This window comes from Narcine bancroftii, chromosome 3 (assembly GCF_036971445.1).
Source record: "Narcine bancroftii isolate sNarBan1 chromosome 3, sNarBan1.hap1, whole genome shotgun sequence".
NCBI classification, from domain to species: Eukaryota; Metazoa; Chordata; class Chondrichthyes; order Torpediniformes; family Narcinidae; genus Narcine; species Narcine bancroftii.
In genome coordinates this window covers 205,136,838-205,152,126 of record NC_091471.1, presented here as the reverse complement: position 1 = coordinate 205,152,126, position 15,289 = coordinate 205,136,838, and the positions used below count along the sequence as shown (strand labels likewise).

At 37.1% G+C, this 15,289-nt stretch overlaps 1 protein-coding gene across 1 annotated transcript in view; it reads left to right on the top strand.

The window, feature by feature from the left end:
* Positions 1 to 15,289, top strand: part of prmt9 (protein arginine methyltransferase 9) — a 72,534-nt gene that overhangs the window by 18,290 nt on the left and 38,955 nt on the right. The window contains exon 4 of the mRNA XM_069926398.1: positions 8,090 to 8,257. Coding sequence (XP_069782499.1) covers positions 8,090 to 8,257 — 168 coding nt within the window. The remainder of the gene's footprint in view (positions 1 to 8,089; positions 8,258 to 15,289) is intronic.

Genomic DNA, 15,289 nt, shown 5'->3' with positions numbered 1-15,289 from the left:
ACATAATTAAGGATGACAATATTCCTTTTTTTCAAATTACTTCACATTTTGCACTGTCTTTTTTTAAATGGTGCATTCTTAATACAGGTGTCTTAGTTAGGCATTGGAAGAGTGAGTCTTAGTCAACCAGAAAATTCATGTATTTGACATCCACGATTCCTATAGGTGCCGGATGTTCATAAAACATGCTGAGTGCAAGCAACATTTGTATTTTGCTTGGACTTCCAGCTTTTACTTACAACTAGACAGAAGCACAGTGCTCTCGAGTGCAGCTAAAGTTTGGCCTTCCATTCCAGCTAAATGCTGTTTGGAAGACAACTGCACCTCATGGATTCCAGGGGCAGTGCAGAATCCCTGCAGAAGGCTATGCATGGGAATGCGCTACAGAAATGATATGTTGGTAAGGCAGACTGGACATGGCAACTGGACAGTCTACAAAAGGTTTCCTATCACCACTCCCTTTTATGAAAAGTACAATTGAAATCTGAGACCTGTTGGATTGAGCAAGTTCATTAGTAGCTTCCTGCAGTGGGTTCAGACAGCCAAATTTGCCAGTAGGATGAAGATCCATTTGAAGTGCAGACTATCCTAATTGTTGTTGAAAGATGTCAGAGGATCAGAGGGCTATGGAGAGGCCATTATCAATTTCAGTAGCAAACAAAAACATTATTTTGAAGTCAGCAATAACAGATCAACAGAGAAAACACATACATTTTGAAGTTGAGTCCAGACTGATCTATCTGCCTGTTGTGAGCCCAGAGGACTCCAAAACCCAGCAGCAATAGATATTCACCAAGACAAATGATTATTTAAATAAAAGTAGCTTTTGATTATCTTTAAACATGAAACAGGATCACACTTTAACTTATCACTATTAACTAACCTAACTTAACCCCCTTCTAATTCTAACAGCTGACGTGGACTTTTACCCCCTCCATAAATCTTCGTCCGCGAAGCCAAGCCAAAGAATTCTAATGTGTGTGCAAGTTCAGAAAAGTTCTTTGATTCACAGTCCAATCTCACCTCATTCCACCAAGTTCACTGGTTGCAGGCAATTCTTGTACTGTGCACAGAATTTAACATTTATGAAGTTCACCAGGCTTTGGTGCTTGAAAGGTAAATGGTTACCACTCAAGAAGGTTCTTGTCAGTTTTCAGAGAGAGGTTTGTGGTTTGCTGGACACCCACAACTTATTCCTTTTTAATCAGCCATGTTAGTGTCTTGCCGAAGAAACTTGACCCATCAGGGTTTTGCAGATGATAACCTCTTTCTTTCAGGTCACTACAGAGTTCCTTTTTGTTTCCCTTATTCAAGTGAAACATCAGGCAGCTAGTCCTCTCCTCTCGCATAAACCACAAGGGCTTTGGCCAGGCTGAACTAAGAACTCACAACTCATCTTCCAAAAAGGGGTTTTCCACAAGCTTGCCACCTTATCCTGTTCCAGTCCCAGTTGCTGCTGCTGACTGTAAAACTGCAGAACTGTTCTCTCTCTCTCTCTCTCTCTCTCTCTCTCTCTCTCTCTCTCTCTCTCTCGCTGAGAAAAGCCTGTTTGACACTCTCTCTCCTTGCAAAACCACATGACCCTCCTAGAACAGCAAATTCCCCTCCAGACAATCTGTGGCTCTGACAAGTTCTTTCATCTGTTGCCTTTTTGTAAACAACAATCCATTAGTGAAGTCTCTTGGGCACTCTCCAAAGCTTTTGCAAATGCTCTGGGGCTGACATGTCTAGCATGAGCAGAGCTCCAGTATTTTAAATAAGATCTGTTTTAAAGTGTTTATATGTGACCTACACTAAAAAAACCTGCCCCAATTTATCTCCCCAAAACATATCTACTTACTATCACACACCAAAAAATAAAGACGATAGTGCTAGTCAATGTACAGTAAAATCCTCATTATCCACCGGAAACTTAAACAACTGGCCAAAAAAAAACCATCGGAGGAAATAAATAAATAAATAAATAGATAGATAGATAGAATTTTTTTAAAAAGTCTCAAATAGTAAAAGTAAATGTTTTCTGAAGCAACACACAAATTCTTGATAAAAATGGGAGCAAACAGTGGAGCGCCCTGGTCACACACTACCCACAATAGCTGCTTGGTGCCTCTCATCGCTGGGGTGACTCTTCCAAAGTGTCTCCCTATCTCTATCTGATATTATTAAGTACATTAGTAAGGCTTTATCTGTAAGCCTGGGGGAGGGGGGTTAATTATGATGTCAGCACGAATAGCAGGGCAGCTAGTGCAACACTATTACAGTGCTAGCGACGGGGGTTCGATTTTAAAGGAAGGTTTGCCAAGGAACTGACCGGACACTTGTGTGGAGGTGAGGCGGGTTGTGAGCATGGCAAAGTGCACCAAGAGCCCGACTGGGATACTTGCGTGGAGGTGAGTTGGGATACGCTGAGGGTCTGACACCAGGATGAAGAGCTGGTTTATGGCACTCGCCACTGGGGCAGCTCTCCCAAAGTGTCTCCCTATCCCTGCCTAATAAGAGTTTATATCTTGGTCATTTGTAAGGCTTTATCTGTAAAATAGGGAGAGGGAGGGTTACTTATGTCAGCAGAACAGTTAGCGGCTAGCACAACACTGTTATAGTGCCAGCAACTGGGATTCCAATTTAAATTTTATAAGTTATGGGATTACTTGATTAAAGTTAACTTTACATAATTAAAGACCACAATATTGATTTTATTTTTCCAAATTAATTCACATTTTGCACTGTCTCAACTTTTAAGCGGTATTTTAGTTAAATGCAATAGGAATGAGTCGCAGTCAACCAGAAAATTCATTTTTTGGTATCTGCGATCCCCACAGGTGCCGGATAATATGGATTTTTTCCGTATTCCTTGTCATAGGCACTTCTAGAGTTTCATGGATGGATATGTGTACTTTTATATAGGAGCATAAAATTATGAGGGGCATAGACAAAATGCAAGCTATGTGTTCTTTTTCCAAGATTTGAGAACATAGATTTATGGTGAGATTTAAGAGGGAACTAAGGGGCAACTTCTTCACTTTCCTGAGGGTAGTCTGTATTTGGAACAAGCTGCCAGAAGAAGCTATAGAAGTTGGTACGATTTCAATATTCAAAAGACATTTGGACAGATAAATGGTTAGTAAGCATTTTGTTTATGTGCCAAATTGAGGCAGTGGGGCTAGCCAAGAATACTAGCTTGGTCATTTTGGATGAATTGGCCAAAAGATCAGTTCCGTATTGTATGACTCTGTGCCAAGAGAAATTTGCTAGCCCTTTTCCTGCAATGTGAAAAATATTTGAATGCATTGGTGAGGTAACCAGTGCCACGCCACTGGAAATAGAAGGAGAGTTAAAGAAAAAAAAAATTCCTTTGATTTTGTTTTCTGATATTCTCTAATTTAGACAATTACATTTAATCCATGAGAGGAACCTGGCTATTATGTTGCTCTGAGAAATGAACCTGATGCCAATTTAGGGATTTTTCATGGAGTGGGGATTGGAAATTGTGTCTGCCAGGGAGGTTCTTTCACTTGGCCCAACACTGCCTGTAGAAATTATGCTTGTATAATGTTTCCAGGAAGAAGTAATGTAAAAATATACAGTCGATATGGAAAGATATTCAATTAATTTTTAAAATGTATACCCTATCCCACCTTATGCAGTATTGTTAATATTCTTTTTTGAGATGAGAGATTTTTTATTTTATTTAGTTGAACTCTAGTGGTATCTTAAAGTATAATTTGTTCTAAGTTATCTGTTAACTTACACTTAAGTTCTATTGATTATGTTCAGAAAACATAATTTTAGGTTGGTTGTACCAAAACTTGGATTAGTAGGTGGATGAGTGGGGAGAATGATGTGTACCATGTAAGAAGTGAACAGAAATATTTGAAGATGTGTGGCCTAATTTGGAAACTCCCAAAAATAATGCTGTTTTCATTGTGGTCAGAGAATGACTAAAAGGCTAAAATAAACACAAGGTTGGTTGTTTTGGGTGAGATTTGTATTTCCGCTGTTTTAATAATGAAAACAATGGATCTTGTAAAGTTATGGATCCAGATAGATGAAGAGTCAAACAGATGTTGATCCTCCGGATCTTAGAAATATGTGCGCAGAAGTTCTTGGATAGAGTGGATTGCTTTGGTAATGTTGGGAAATGATGATGGTCAATATATTTCAGTTTTCACAGAGTGGCATCCATTTAGAGGTTTGCTTCTCCAGTGGGCCTATAGTGTAAAATAATGAATCCAGAGCTCCCTCAAAAAATGTAGATTTTTCTATTAAGAAATTCAGAAACTGAAACCAAAGTAACATTGTTAAGCAATAGAAGTATTAGTGGTAAAGCTAAATTATTCCATGGGCTCTCGATCTGCAGGATTCCACCCAAATGCAATTGTGCACTGTAATGAATGTGTTGATAATATTTGAAGTTAACATAGAGTTATATATCGTAGGTTATGTAGTGGGCTTGGTTACACACAACTGCACACTCGACAAACACTATGACACTAAGAGAGAACAAGAATGAGCAGATTCAATGGGCCAAATGGCCTACTTCCATTCATTTCTCTTATCTTGTGAAGATGTTAGTTTGGAAACACCAAATATAGCAGACAGTATAGCTGGCAGTGTTGCAAGCCCCAGATCTATTTGAATGTCAGGAGTCAGACTTTGCAAAATCAAATGTTGGAGCAAGAGAGGTTATGCAAAACAGACTGAAGCTGTGTGTTGTCAGATCACATGAGGAGGGAAAAAGAAACCTAGAGGATTTGAGAAGACCCTGTGGCACACACAGGAGTAAAACAGTTATCTCGAGAAAGGGAGGGAGATACTGTACTATATCACAGTTGAATTACAGTAACCAGAATAGGTGCTATTATGTGACTCCTAACTAAAGTAGATTTGGAAAGGAGACCGCTTCTTGACTGCTGTTTTGAAGATAAAGGATGCGGCCTCATAAAGGAAAGAACTAAGGAGCTAAGAGGGAGATGAAGATCACCAGTGTGAGAGTTTAAGAAATCTCTTCCTGAAAAAATAGTGCAACAAGATTTGTGAGTTTGAACAGTGTAAGCACTGAATCAATATTACAAACGCTTCATTACTGCTTTAAGCAACAATTTAAAAGAACTTGATGTTTCATATTCACTTCTGAACTACAGTTTAATAGACCTTCAAGTTCAACAAGACTTTAAAATACTGGGCCTTAAAAATAACTTTTCAGACTCAAGTTTAAACTGAAATAGATTGGACTTTAATACACATATACATTTATACAATTACATTTGCATGTAGTGGGGCTTGAGCTCAAAGTTAAGTAAGTTTAGAGTTTAGTGAGAACTGTTATGTGATTAATAGTTTAATAAAAACTATTATTTTGAATTTACTATTGTCTAGCGAATTTTCCATTACTATTCCTGTGTTAGGACTAACAGGGATTGGTTAGTTTCCAAATTGATTGTTTAACATTGTTAATAATTTCAAAGTGAACTATATACTCGTGAAAGGAAGGGGGAAAAGAATGTTGTTTTGTACTTTTTAAACAAAAGATTATGCTTTTACGTATCGTTTATTTTTATGATTTCAAGACAAGAAACTGCCAAATTAAAGCCAGTTATAGATAGTTGTGTTTTTCATTGTTTTGTTGGACTAATTCTGTACTAAACTAAAACCACTGTTTTATCTGTGTAATTAGAGTTTGGCAGCATAGCACTTAAGTTTTTGTACTTAAAATACCAGGTCGAGCAATGCACAGTAAAAATGAATTGGGTTTGATTTCAAAACTTGGCATTTGTAAGTGTCCCAAAAAGAAATCATTTATGTTTCATTATGTGCCTTCTTAGCTTAGAATTTCTCAGCTCCAGTTATAACTAGAGAAATTCTGTTGCATTTTTCACTCCATATCTTGCAGTGTTAAGTCTGATTGTTTGGTGAGTCTATCATTAAAATTAATGAAAAATATAATTTCAAAAAATGTCAATTGCATAAGAAGGTCCCCAGCAGAGAAATGGAGTATTTGTTCATGGGGATAATGCTGGAGTCTTCCTCAGTCTGAATGATAGATGGAAAGAGAACAGGAGTCCAGCAAAGAAATATCTGGTGTTGGAGCAGGGAGCTTTATCATAGATGGTGTTCAGAGGGAGTGTTTTTTGACATAAATGTCTCCTGTCTTGTGAATACAAAACATTGCTAGAATATGAAGCCATCTTTGATGCTGAGCCATGCTGTATTTCATTTTTGAGCCCCATTCCATTTATTGAGTGAAAATGAATGGTTGAGGTACTGGAAATATAAAATAAAATATTAAAGATCAGGTAAGGCATGAATGTTGCCACAAACCAAAACTTGACACAGGGTGAAAAATTATAGTGAGGCGATTTCTTCTTCATTCATGTGCAGGCAGTCCCTGAGTTATGAAAGCTCTGATGTTGGACTTTACAAAACTTTTCCAATACTTTTTTAAACATTTTTTTTTTAAAACAAGTTGAGCTGCCATAACTTTATTAGTAGAGTTTTTCAGGTGAGTCTTTGGGGCAGAACAAAGGATTTTGACTTAGTCAGTGTACTCAAAGCCTGATGGTGCAGCTGCTGAGGCAGATGTGATATTTTTGCTGGGAATTTGAGATTTGAACAACTCACTGCCAACTGTTTGAAGGCTTGGATAGGATTTGCTGGCTGCTGCAGGTGGCAGACATCATCTCTCCACTCCCTGAGCCACAACATTCAAAGACTGGGTCAAGCTGAACAGAACTAGGAGTACTGAGCAGAATTATTCACTCACTCATTGAGTCTGTGAGTGCAGATAGAGTCCACTTTTCCCATGCTGGGCTGCTGTTCCATCAAGCTGTTTCTATGGCTTTCTACCACACATTGTTTTTGTTCATTTCAGATTTATGAACAGTTCTCAGGAATGCAACTCTTTCATAACCTGGCGAAGGTCTATATAATATTTCCACTTTTTATTTTATAACCTCTGTTAACTGGTGTGATAGGTCTCATCTGTTTCACTTTCTATTTGCACAGTTGTGGCTCGTAAACCTCTGCAAGACTTTCTTTTCTACCCCCATCTGTGTTATCTATTGTTGGCCATCTGTTTCTCATCAGCCAACTATCCCTCAGCAGTATCATGGTAACACAGTATCAATTTCCATAAGTTTAGAGCAGCCTTCTCTACCTCACCTCCATCACTTCCATTGTATCTGATTTCTCATGCTACTTGTCATGGAATTATGTAATGGGCCCTTTCAACATACCTGGTCTGTGCTGGATGTGATGTCTATCTTTGTGAATCCATTTATCCATACTAGATCTGTATCCTTCTATGTCTCTCCTATTTAAGTACCTGCCCAATTGTCTTAAAAACATTGTGATTTTATCTGTCTCCACAACCCACTGGCAGATATTTACATTCTCTTTGTGGGAAAACTACTAAGGTACCTGCCATGTATTCTAAATGTCTTCCCACAACTTGGCATCTCAGAGTAAGTACATAACCTCACATTTGTCGGAATTAAATTACATTTATCATTGCTCTAACTAATTTTCCTTGAGCAACCTCCTTTGCTATCTATGACTCCATCAATTTTCAGCTGAACAGAAATTTCCTCCAAATAAATATTTGGAAATCTGATGCTATTCTCAACTTCATCCTATGAGAAATATAGATGATATAATTAACATCTTTAAATGTGTCTCAATTATATTTTTTGTATTTAGAATCTCAGAATCCAGGTTATATTGCACTTTGTGAGGCAAAGCACTTGCAGGATTAAATTTAGTATCAACGCAGACAGTTATTGACCGAAATCTGGTTCAAATTGAGCAATGCATAAGAATTTTATGAAAGGGTGATGGAAGATCTGAATATAAGGTAATGATAAAAAAAATCCCAATTGATAGAAACTGTATCCATTAAAAGATAAGAGCATAATCTGCTCAAATAACTTCTCAGATTCCAATTGTTTGTCATAAAACTGGAGTTATAGAAATATAGACATTATTTGTCAAATGCCACAGTTTTATCAAGTGATGGACAAAATACAATTAAAATAATTCTTCAGCCATATATTTTCTTGTATTGTCATTTTTGTTTTTCTTCTCTACAATTCAGTATGTTTGCAAAAAAGGCTGGCGCTTGTCAAGTTTATGCTTGTGAACTGTCCAAGACTATGTATGAACTTGCCTGTGAAGTAGTCGCTTCAAATCAAATGGCAGGAGAGATCAAGATACTGCACATGAAATCATTGGATGTAGAAATACCCAAGGATCTCTCGAACAGGTATGTTTGGTCACAACAAAATCTTTGATTGAAAATGATCAATGTATGTTCATTCTACGTGCAATATTAATTTTACCTTTGGCAGCACTTCACTGAAGCACCGTACCTTTGTTCAATTAATTATGAACCCTTCCAGGGTTTATGTTATAAAGTTTATGTTAGTCCTTTGAATACAAGTTTTGTTTTGAATTTTGGTATTTCTTCATCCACTTTATAGTTTATAATAGTAGTTATGATAAATATAGGATAATGTGAGAGAAGCACAGGTAGTAATTTATCTTGGGTTAGCTCTTGGATCAGGGGTAATGTACTGTATTAAGAGTTTCCCCTCTGAGGCACGGGAGTGTCTGGAATCTGAAACCAATCGACTGGGGAAACTCAGAATTTGATGGAGTTTTGGCTCGAAATATCAACCATTCTTTTTCTCCCACAGTTGCTGCTTGACCCACTGAGTTCCTCCAGCAGATCGTATTTGTTTTTGCCTCTGTGACTTTATTAAAATGAACTTAAATTAAAATTTAGACATGCATCATGGTAACAGGCCCATTTGGCCCATGAGCCTGTGCACCAATTAGATCTAATTACAATCAATTGAATGGTAGGAAGAAACTGGAGCACCCAGAGGAAACCCATACAAACACAGAAAGAACATACAAACTCCTTACTAATTGTGCTGGATTCGAGTGCAGGCATTGTAACAGTGTTGCACTAACCATGTCGACTTATGTTTGGGTACCTAGATCTAAGATTAAAAAGGTCATTTTTCAGTATTTTATGTTTTGGCCATTTGCCTTTTGGGACATACTGTGTTACTGCTGCCTTTGGAACATCATATGCATTTAAATTTGGGGAGATTGACTACTGTAGAAGAAGCAATTCTCCCATGTATAGATCTGAGTAACTATGGTTCAAAATGTATCATATCTACTCTCATTGCATATTACAGAAGTACAGTATAATGCAACAACATTTAGTTTATCTCGGTACACCAAAACCAAGATGAACTGAACTTTGCTGCCCTATTGTACATCTAGTCCTAATGAGTTCACTTTCCTCTTGGAGCATTTGCACTGATGCCGAATCAGCAGACTAGACAAAAAATAAAATCAGAGAACTGCAAGAAAATAAACACTTCAAAACATTAGGCCATTATTTTAGCCTTGAACTGTGTCTAAAATGTTTAGTTTGGGTTTTCCTAAGAGAGACAGGCATGAGGGTTTGCAGATGCCACATCATTGTGGTTGCAAGATCTTGCACCAAGATACATGTTAAAAAGATGCTGCAATTTACATCAGTGATGCTTACAAACAAAATTATGAGTCAAGTAGGCTCTGTAGGCAAAACATTCATGGCATTTGATACCTATTTTTGACTTATTCTCTGCAATATTTAACACTTTTTTTTACTGTGAGTGAAAAATGCAAGTTGTGCCTTTTTTTAAAAGCTTCTATATGTTTTTTTTTGTTATTTTGGGGGTTGGACTGAGGAAAGACATACAGATAACAATGTTTTTAACAGATGCAAAGTCACCTACATTCAAAGCTATAAAACCAATGTTATTGTTCAATTGAAAGCCTGAAACAATGAATATTTACTAAGGAAGACATCTGTTTAAACAAAAGGCCATCTTCCATATGATTCATATTTTAGGGAAATTGAAACTGAAAACCAATATTTGATCAAACAATTCATGTGATTGGAGACACTTCAAAAAGCAGCATTTTAGATTCATCAAGCAGAGTTATCTGAAGAAAGAATTAAAGTGACTTCAGGAACAATGGTCAGTTCTGTTTCTCCTTGTCAGAGGAGAGCAGTGATTTGCTGTGGCCATTGTAATGGTCACTTTTGACTGACCAGTATCTGGCTAAAGAACTTAAGATCATTTTTGGATTTGGATCATGACCGTTTTGATGGTTATTTCATACAACCCTTGCCTTGGTACGTGAAAACATCGTGGAAGTCACAAATTCTGTAACCTCTACGCAGGGAAGAGGGGAATTGTGAAAAATCATCTGTATGAAGAAACATTTCTCTGAAAGCAATTAGACAAGAATTCATAAGTTTTGAGAAGTCTGAATCGGTATCTCACCTACTCCATAATTACTTCTGAACATCAGTTTAAAGATTCTGAGTTTCAACACAAGATTTCTAAGACTGAACTTTGAAATAGACTTTTCAGAATTGTGCCTATGCTGTGATGGTTTGTGTCTCTCACACACACACACACACACACACACACACACACACACACACACACAAACACACACTTGGGTTTATGTTTAGATTGAAATAAGATTAATAAAAATTATTGTTTTGAAAATACCATTGTCTTTGTCTTGGTGAATTTCTATTGCTGCCGGTCTATGGTGTAACGTCTTTAAAAGACAAACTTAGTCTGAAAAAGTGAAACTCAAAAATAGAAATGCTTGGGCCAATTTCCCAATGCTTGCCTATTGCATCAAGATTGATCATTATCACCCTACAACGTTTGAAAAAAGTTTGTCAGTACAAATTATACATTTCAAAAAATACTCACATGGGTCCATTTTCTCAAGTAAATTGCAAAATAACAATCAGCTGGAAGAGCAAACCAAAACACATCTTGATTAAGGTTTCCACTCGAAACATCAACAATTCTTTTCCACCTGATGCTCCTTGGCCACTGAGTTCCTCCAGCTGTTCGTTTTTTTGCTATAGGGTCTAGCATCTGCAGTCTCTTGTGACTCCAGGCAATAATTATTTTCTTTGAAAATTAGAGTGTCAAAAAGGTGTGATCAATATTTTAAGTGTACAAACACTAAGAGCTAATTGTTAATAAAATGTGGAAAAATACTTTGACCACACAGGACAATTTACAATTGGCAATGAATTGCATTTATTTCACAAGTTAACAGGAAAAATGAAACATGAATTATCATAATTTTTGTAATTAGAAGCATAATTAGTTAGCATCATGTCCTGACGAGGTGCAGAAGATTTTCCTGAGAGATGTATTTGTAATGACGGCACATTCTGGAAAGCGTTTTCATGTCTATTATTTTGAGAAATACAGTGCTCTCCATAATGTTTGGGACAAAGATACTTTTTTCCCCTTATTTGCCCCTGTGTTCCACAGTTTTAAATTTATAATCAAACAATTTTCATGTAATTAAAGTGCACATTCCAAATTTTATTCATAGTTCTTTGTATTGGTTTGACCCCTCATAACAGGGTACCATAATGTTTGGGATATTTGGCTACACAGCTATTTGTGAGCACTCGGGTATTTGTGAGTACTTAGGTATGTTTAATTGCTTCATTGGTACAGGTGTAAGATAGCTAGGCTTGCTTCTCAGCTTTGGATCACCTTTAGAGTCTGAAGTTGCCATTTCTTTTTAAACACGAGGACGAGTTGTGCCAATTAAAGTCAAAGAAGCCATTATGAGGCTGAAAAACAAGAATAAAACAGGATTACCAAAACAGGATTACCCAAACCTCAGGATTACCAAAAACAACAGTTTGGAGTATCATTAAGAAGAAAGAGCATACTGGTGAGCTCAGCAATTGCAAAGAGACTGGAATTCCAAGGAAGACCACAACTGTTTACAGAAGAATCTTCATCATAATGAAGAAAAATCTCCAAATGTATGTCTGTCAGATTATAATATAAACACTCTTCCAGAGGCAGGAATGGATATGTCAATGACTACTGTCCGCAGAAGACTTCATGAACAGAAATATAGAGGCTATTCTGAAAGATGCAAACCACTAGTTAGCCACAGAAACTGGATGGCCAGATTACAGTTTGCCAAGAAGTATTTAAAAGAGCCTGCTGAATCCTGGAAATAGGTCTTGTGGACAGATGAGACCAAGATTAACCTGCATCAGAGTGATGGCAAGAGTGAAGGCATAAAGGAACTGCCCCAGATCAAAAGCATACCAACTTTGCTATGGTTTGCATCTTGCAGTGTAACCACACCTGCCTCCTGAAGAGTGTTTCTGATTTGTTGGGCATACGTTTGGAGATTTTTCTTCATTATTATGAGAATTCCTTTGCCATCAGCAGTGGAGGTCTTCCTCAGAATACTAGTCCCTTTGTGATTACTGAGCTCAGCAGTATACTCTTTCTTCTTGATGATGTTCCAAACTTTTATTTTGGTATTCTAAGGTGCAGGCAATGTCTCTTACTGCTTTACTCTTGTTTTTCAGCCTCATAATCGCTTCTTTGACTTTCATTGGCACAACTCATCCTCGTGTTTAAAAAGAAATGGCAACTTCAGACTCTAAAGATGATCAAAAGCTGAGAAGCAAGCCTAGCTCTCTTATACCTGCACCAATGAAGCAATTAAATATACCTGAGAACTCACAAACACCTGTGAAACCAAATGTCCCAAACATTGTGGTGCCCTGAAATGTGTAAAACTGTAATTTCTACCTGGTGTGACAGAGTATTTAGAGGGGGTTTGGGAAGGATTATTAGAGCAGGTTGTACACAAACATTTTAAAACACAGAATATTTGCAGGACTTTTGCAGAGTGCTTTTTGCAAAAGGAGCAACAAAGTTGCAGCATACAGCTTGCCTGGGGAGAGCTTGTGATTTTTTGCAGGCAGAAAACAGTTTTTGTTCTCAGAGAGGGAGGGTGTGAAACAGAGAGAAAGGAGACAGAAATCAGTTCCAGAAGGACAAAGCTGGCAAACCTTTGGAAAACTGCCTGGTCAAAGGAGAAGACTGGCTGTCTGAAAGGTGACTTGAAAGAAAGAGGACCATCTGGAGAACCCTGAAGGGGGCAAGTTTCGTCAGCAAGACTGATTAAACAGGAATCAGGTGCAGATGTCTTGGAACAAAAGGAATATCTCTCTGAAGACCAACAAGAACCCTCCTGAGTGGTAACCATTTGCCTGTTAAGTACCAAAGACTGGTGAACTTTGTAAATGCTAACTTCTGTGCACAGTACAAGAATTGCCTACAACCAGTGAGATTGGATTGTGATCCAAAGAACTTTTCCAATCTTAAATATACATTTAGTTTTAGATGGGGGATTAAGTAGGTAGGTTAAGTAATAAGTTAAAGTTCAATTCTGTTTTCTTGTTCAAATATAATTAAAAACTACTTTTCTTTAAGTAACCCTGTGTTGTGGTGCATATCTATTACTGCTGGTTTTTAGGGTCCTCTGGACTCTGTAACACTGGTCAAACCAAAATGTATACAAAGACCCTCAAATAAATACTGGAATTTGCTCTTCAATCACATGTGAATTGTTTGATTACAAACTGGAGCACGGGGCAAATAAAGGGGAAAAAAAAGTATCTTTGTCCCAAACGTCATGGAGAGCGCTGTATTTCTACCTAATTTGTAAACACAAATTTTGATGATATTTTAACCCATCACTGAGTGACCTAACTACAGTGAAATTCTGATTATCCAAAATTGGACTCTCTGATATCCTCATTTATCCAAATTAAAAAAAAAAAATTTTGGACAAATGAGGCTATCCGAAACAAATCAGAAATCCTCATTTACCCAAATTTTTTTCGGAGCTGAACTGACCTCAAAGATTGGAAAAAAAATTCACTTGACATGAAATTAGAATGATGATCGTCCTCATTTCAGGTAACTCCCTCCCCTCTTTCTTTCCTTTTCTTCTTTACCTTCCCCTATTGACTTTTCTCTTCAACTCTCCCTCTCAAACTGTGTGCCACTGTCTCCCAACCGCAAGCATCAACAAGGAGAGCAGCCACCCAGGCAGGATCAGGGACCCCGGGCTCCCAGCAAGAGTGGGATTTTGGACTCCCCTCCTATTCCCTCCCCCCCCTCCCTCCTTGGCACACTGGAGCTCCCCATGCCGACTCTGAACCCTTTCCTTGATCCTAAACATTAATCTCGCAGAATATTTCCCTTAATTTATTATATGACAAAAGGTACCAGCTTCAATAATCAGGTTGATGTGAATATTTGAGAGGCTAAAATGTCAGGACTTTGATTCCAGGGCAGAAATTGTTCCAATGATTAAATTGTGGACAGAGGAAATTTGGAAAGACTGGGACAATTAAAACCAATATTGCATTCGTCAAATATGCCATCATTTACACTTTGGAGGAATTAGAGAGGTAAATGAGAAATACAATATTTGTTTAAAGCTGTGGAAAAGATGAGAAAAATTAGATAAATGACAGCATGTTGTTACAGTAAGAGGTAGGCGTAACACATAACTATGAAGAATTTTGGTGTTGATTCTACAAACATCTCTGAAAAACCCAAGTGTATCGCGGTATTGATGGATCTTCATTTTGCTGGTAAATAAAATAGTCTGTGGTAATAGGACACATCTTGATGTGCATGATTAGAATTGCACAGCAAATGTGTTGATTTTAAATAGCTGAACTTGGTTATTCAGATCATACAGCCAATATTATAGTTAAATGAAGCAGTACACAAAATCAGCAGGAATCCTTTCTACGATATGATTAACGTAAACTTTTGTCCATTTATCCAGGAAATTTAAATTAATCTTTTATAATCATGTTTTATATTCGTAACTGATGTAAATATTGTTACTTTCCAAACTTTTTATTATCATCTTTGCTCTAAATGAGTCCTCCATATAGCTTCTTATTACAGTGTTCCAATATTGGCAGTAATGAATACTGTCTTGATGCAGTGGAAAGAAGGGAAGGCTTCAATAGTTTTAAATGAATGTGGCTGATAGTATTCCGGTATGGCTGTTAAGAATATTTAGTTTATTCCAATTACTTTGAAGATTGCATTGACTTATTTTGAACCTTAAGTATTTGTTCCAAAATATATTGTAATTCTCTTTGCCATCTGTAATATTGCTCAGTATTTTTCTGCGTTCAAAGTTTTCTAAAATTTATTAACTGCGAGATGTATAATGTTTTACACAAGTTCTTCACGTGTGGGAAGTCATTACCTTTCTCCAGACATTCTTTGCTTTTTGTGTTTATCCAAAGCCTTAGTTTTAAATGAACTTCAATATAACAGATGTTAAAATCTAAAATCATTTATAATTTTCAAGTGTTAAACTTTGGAAAAAG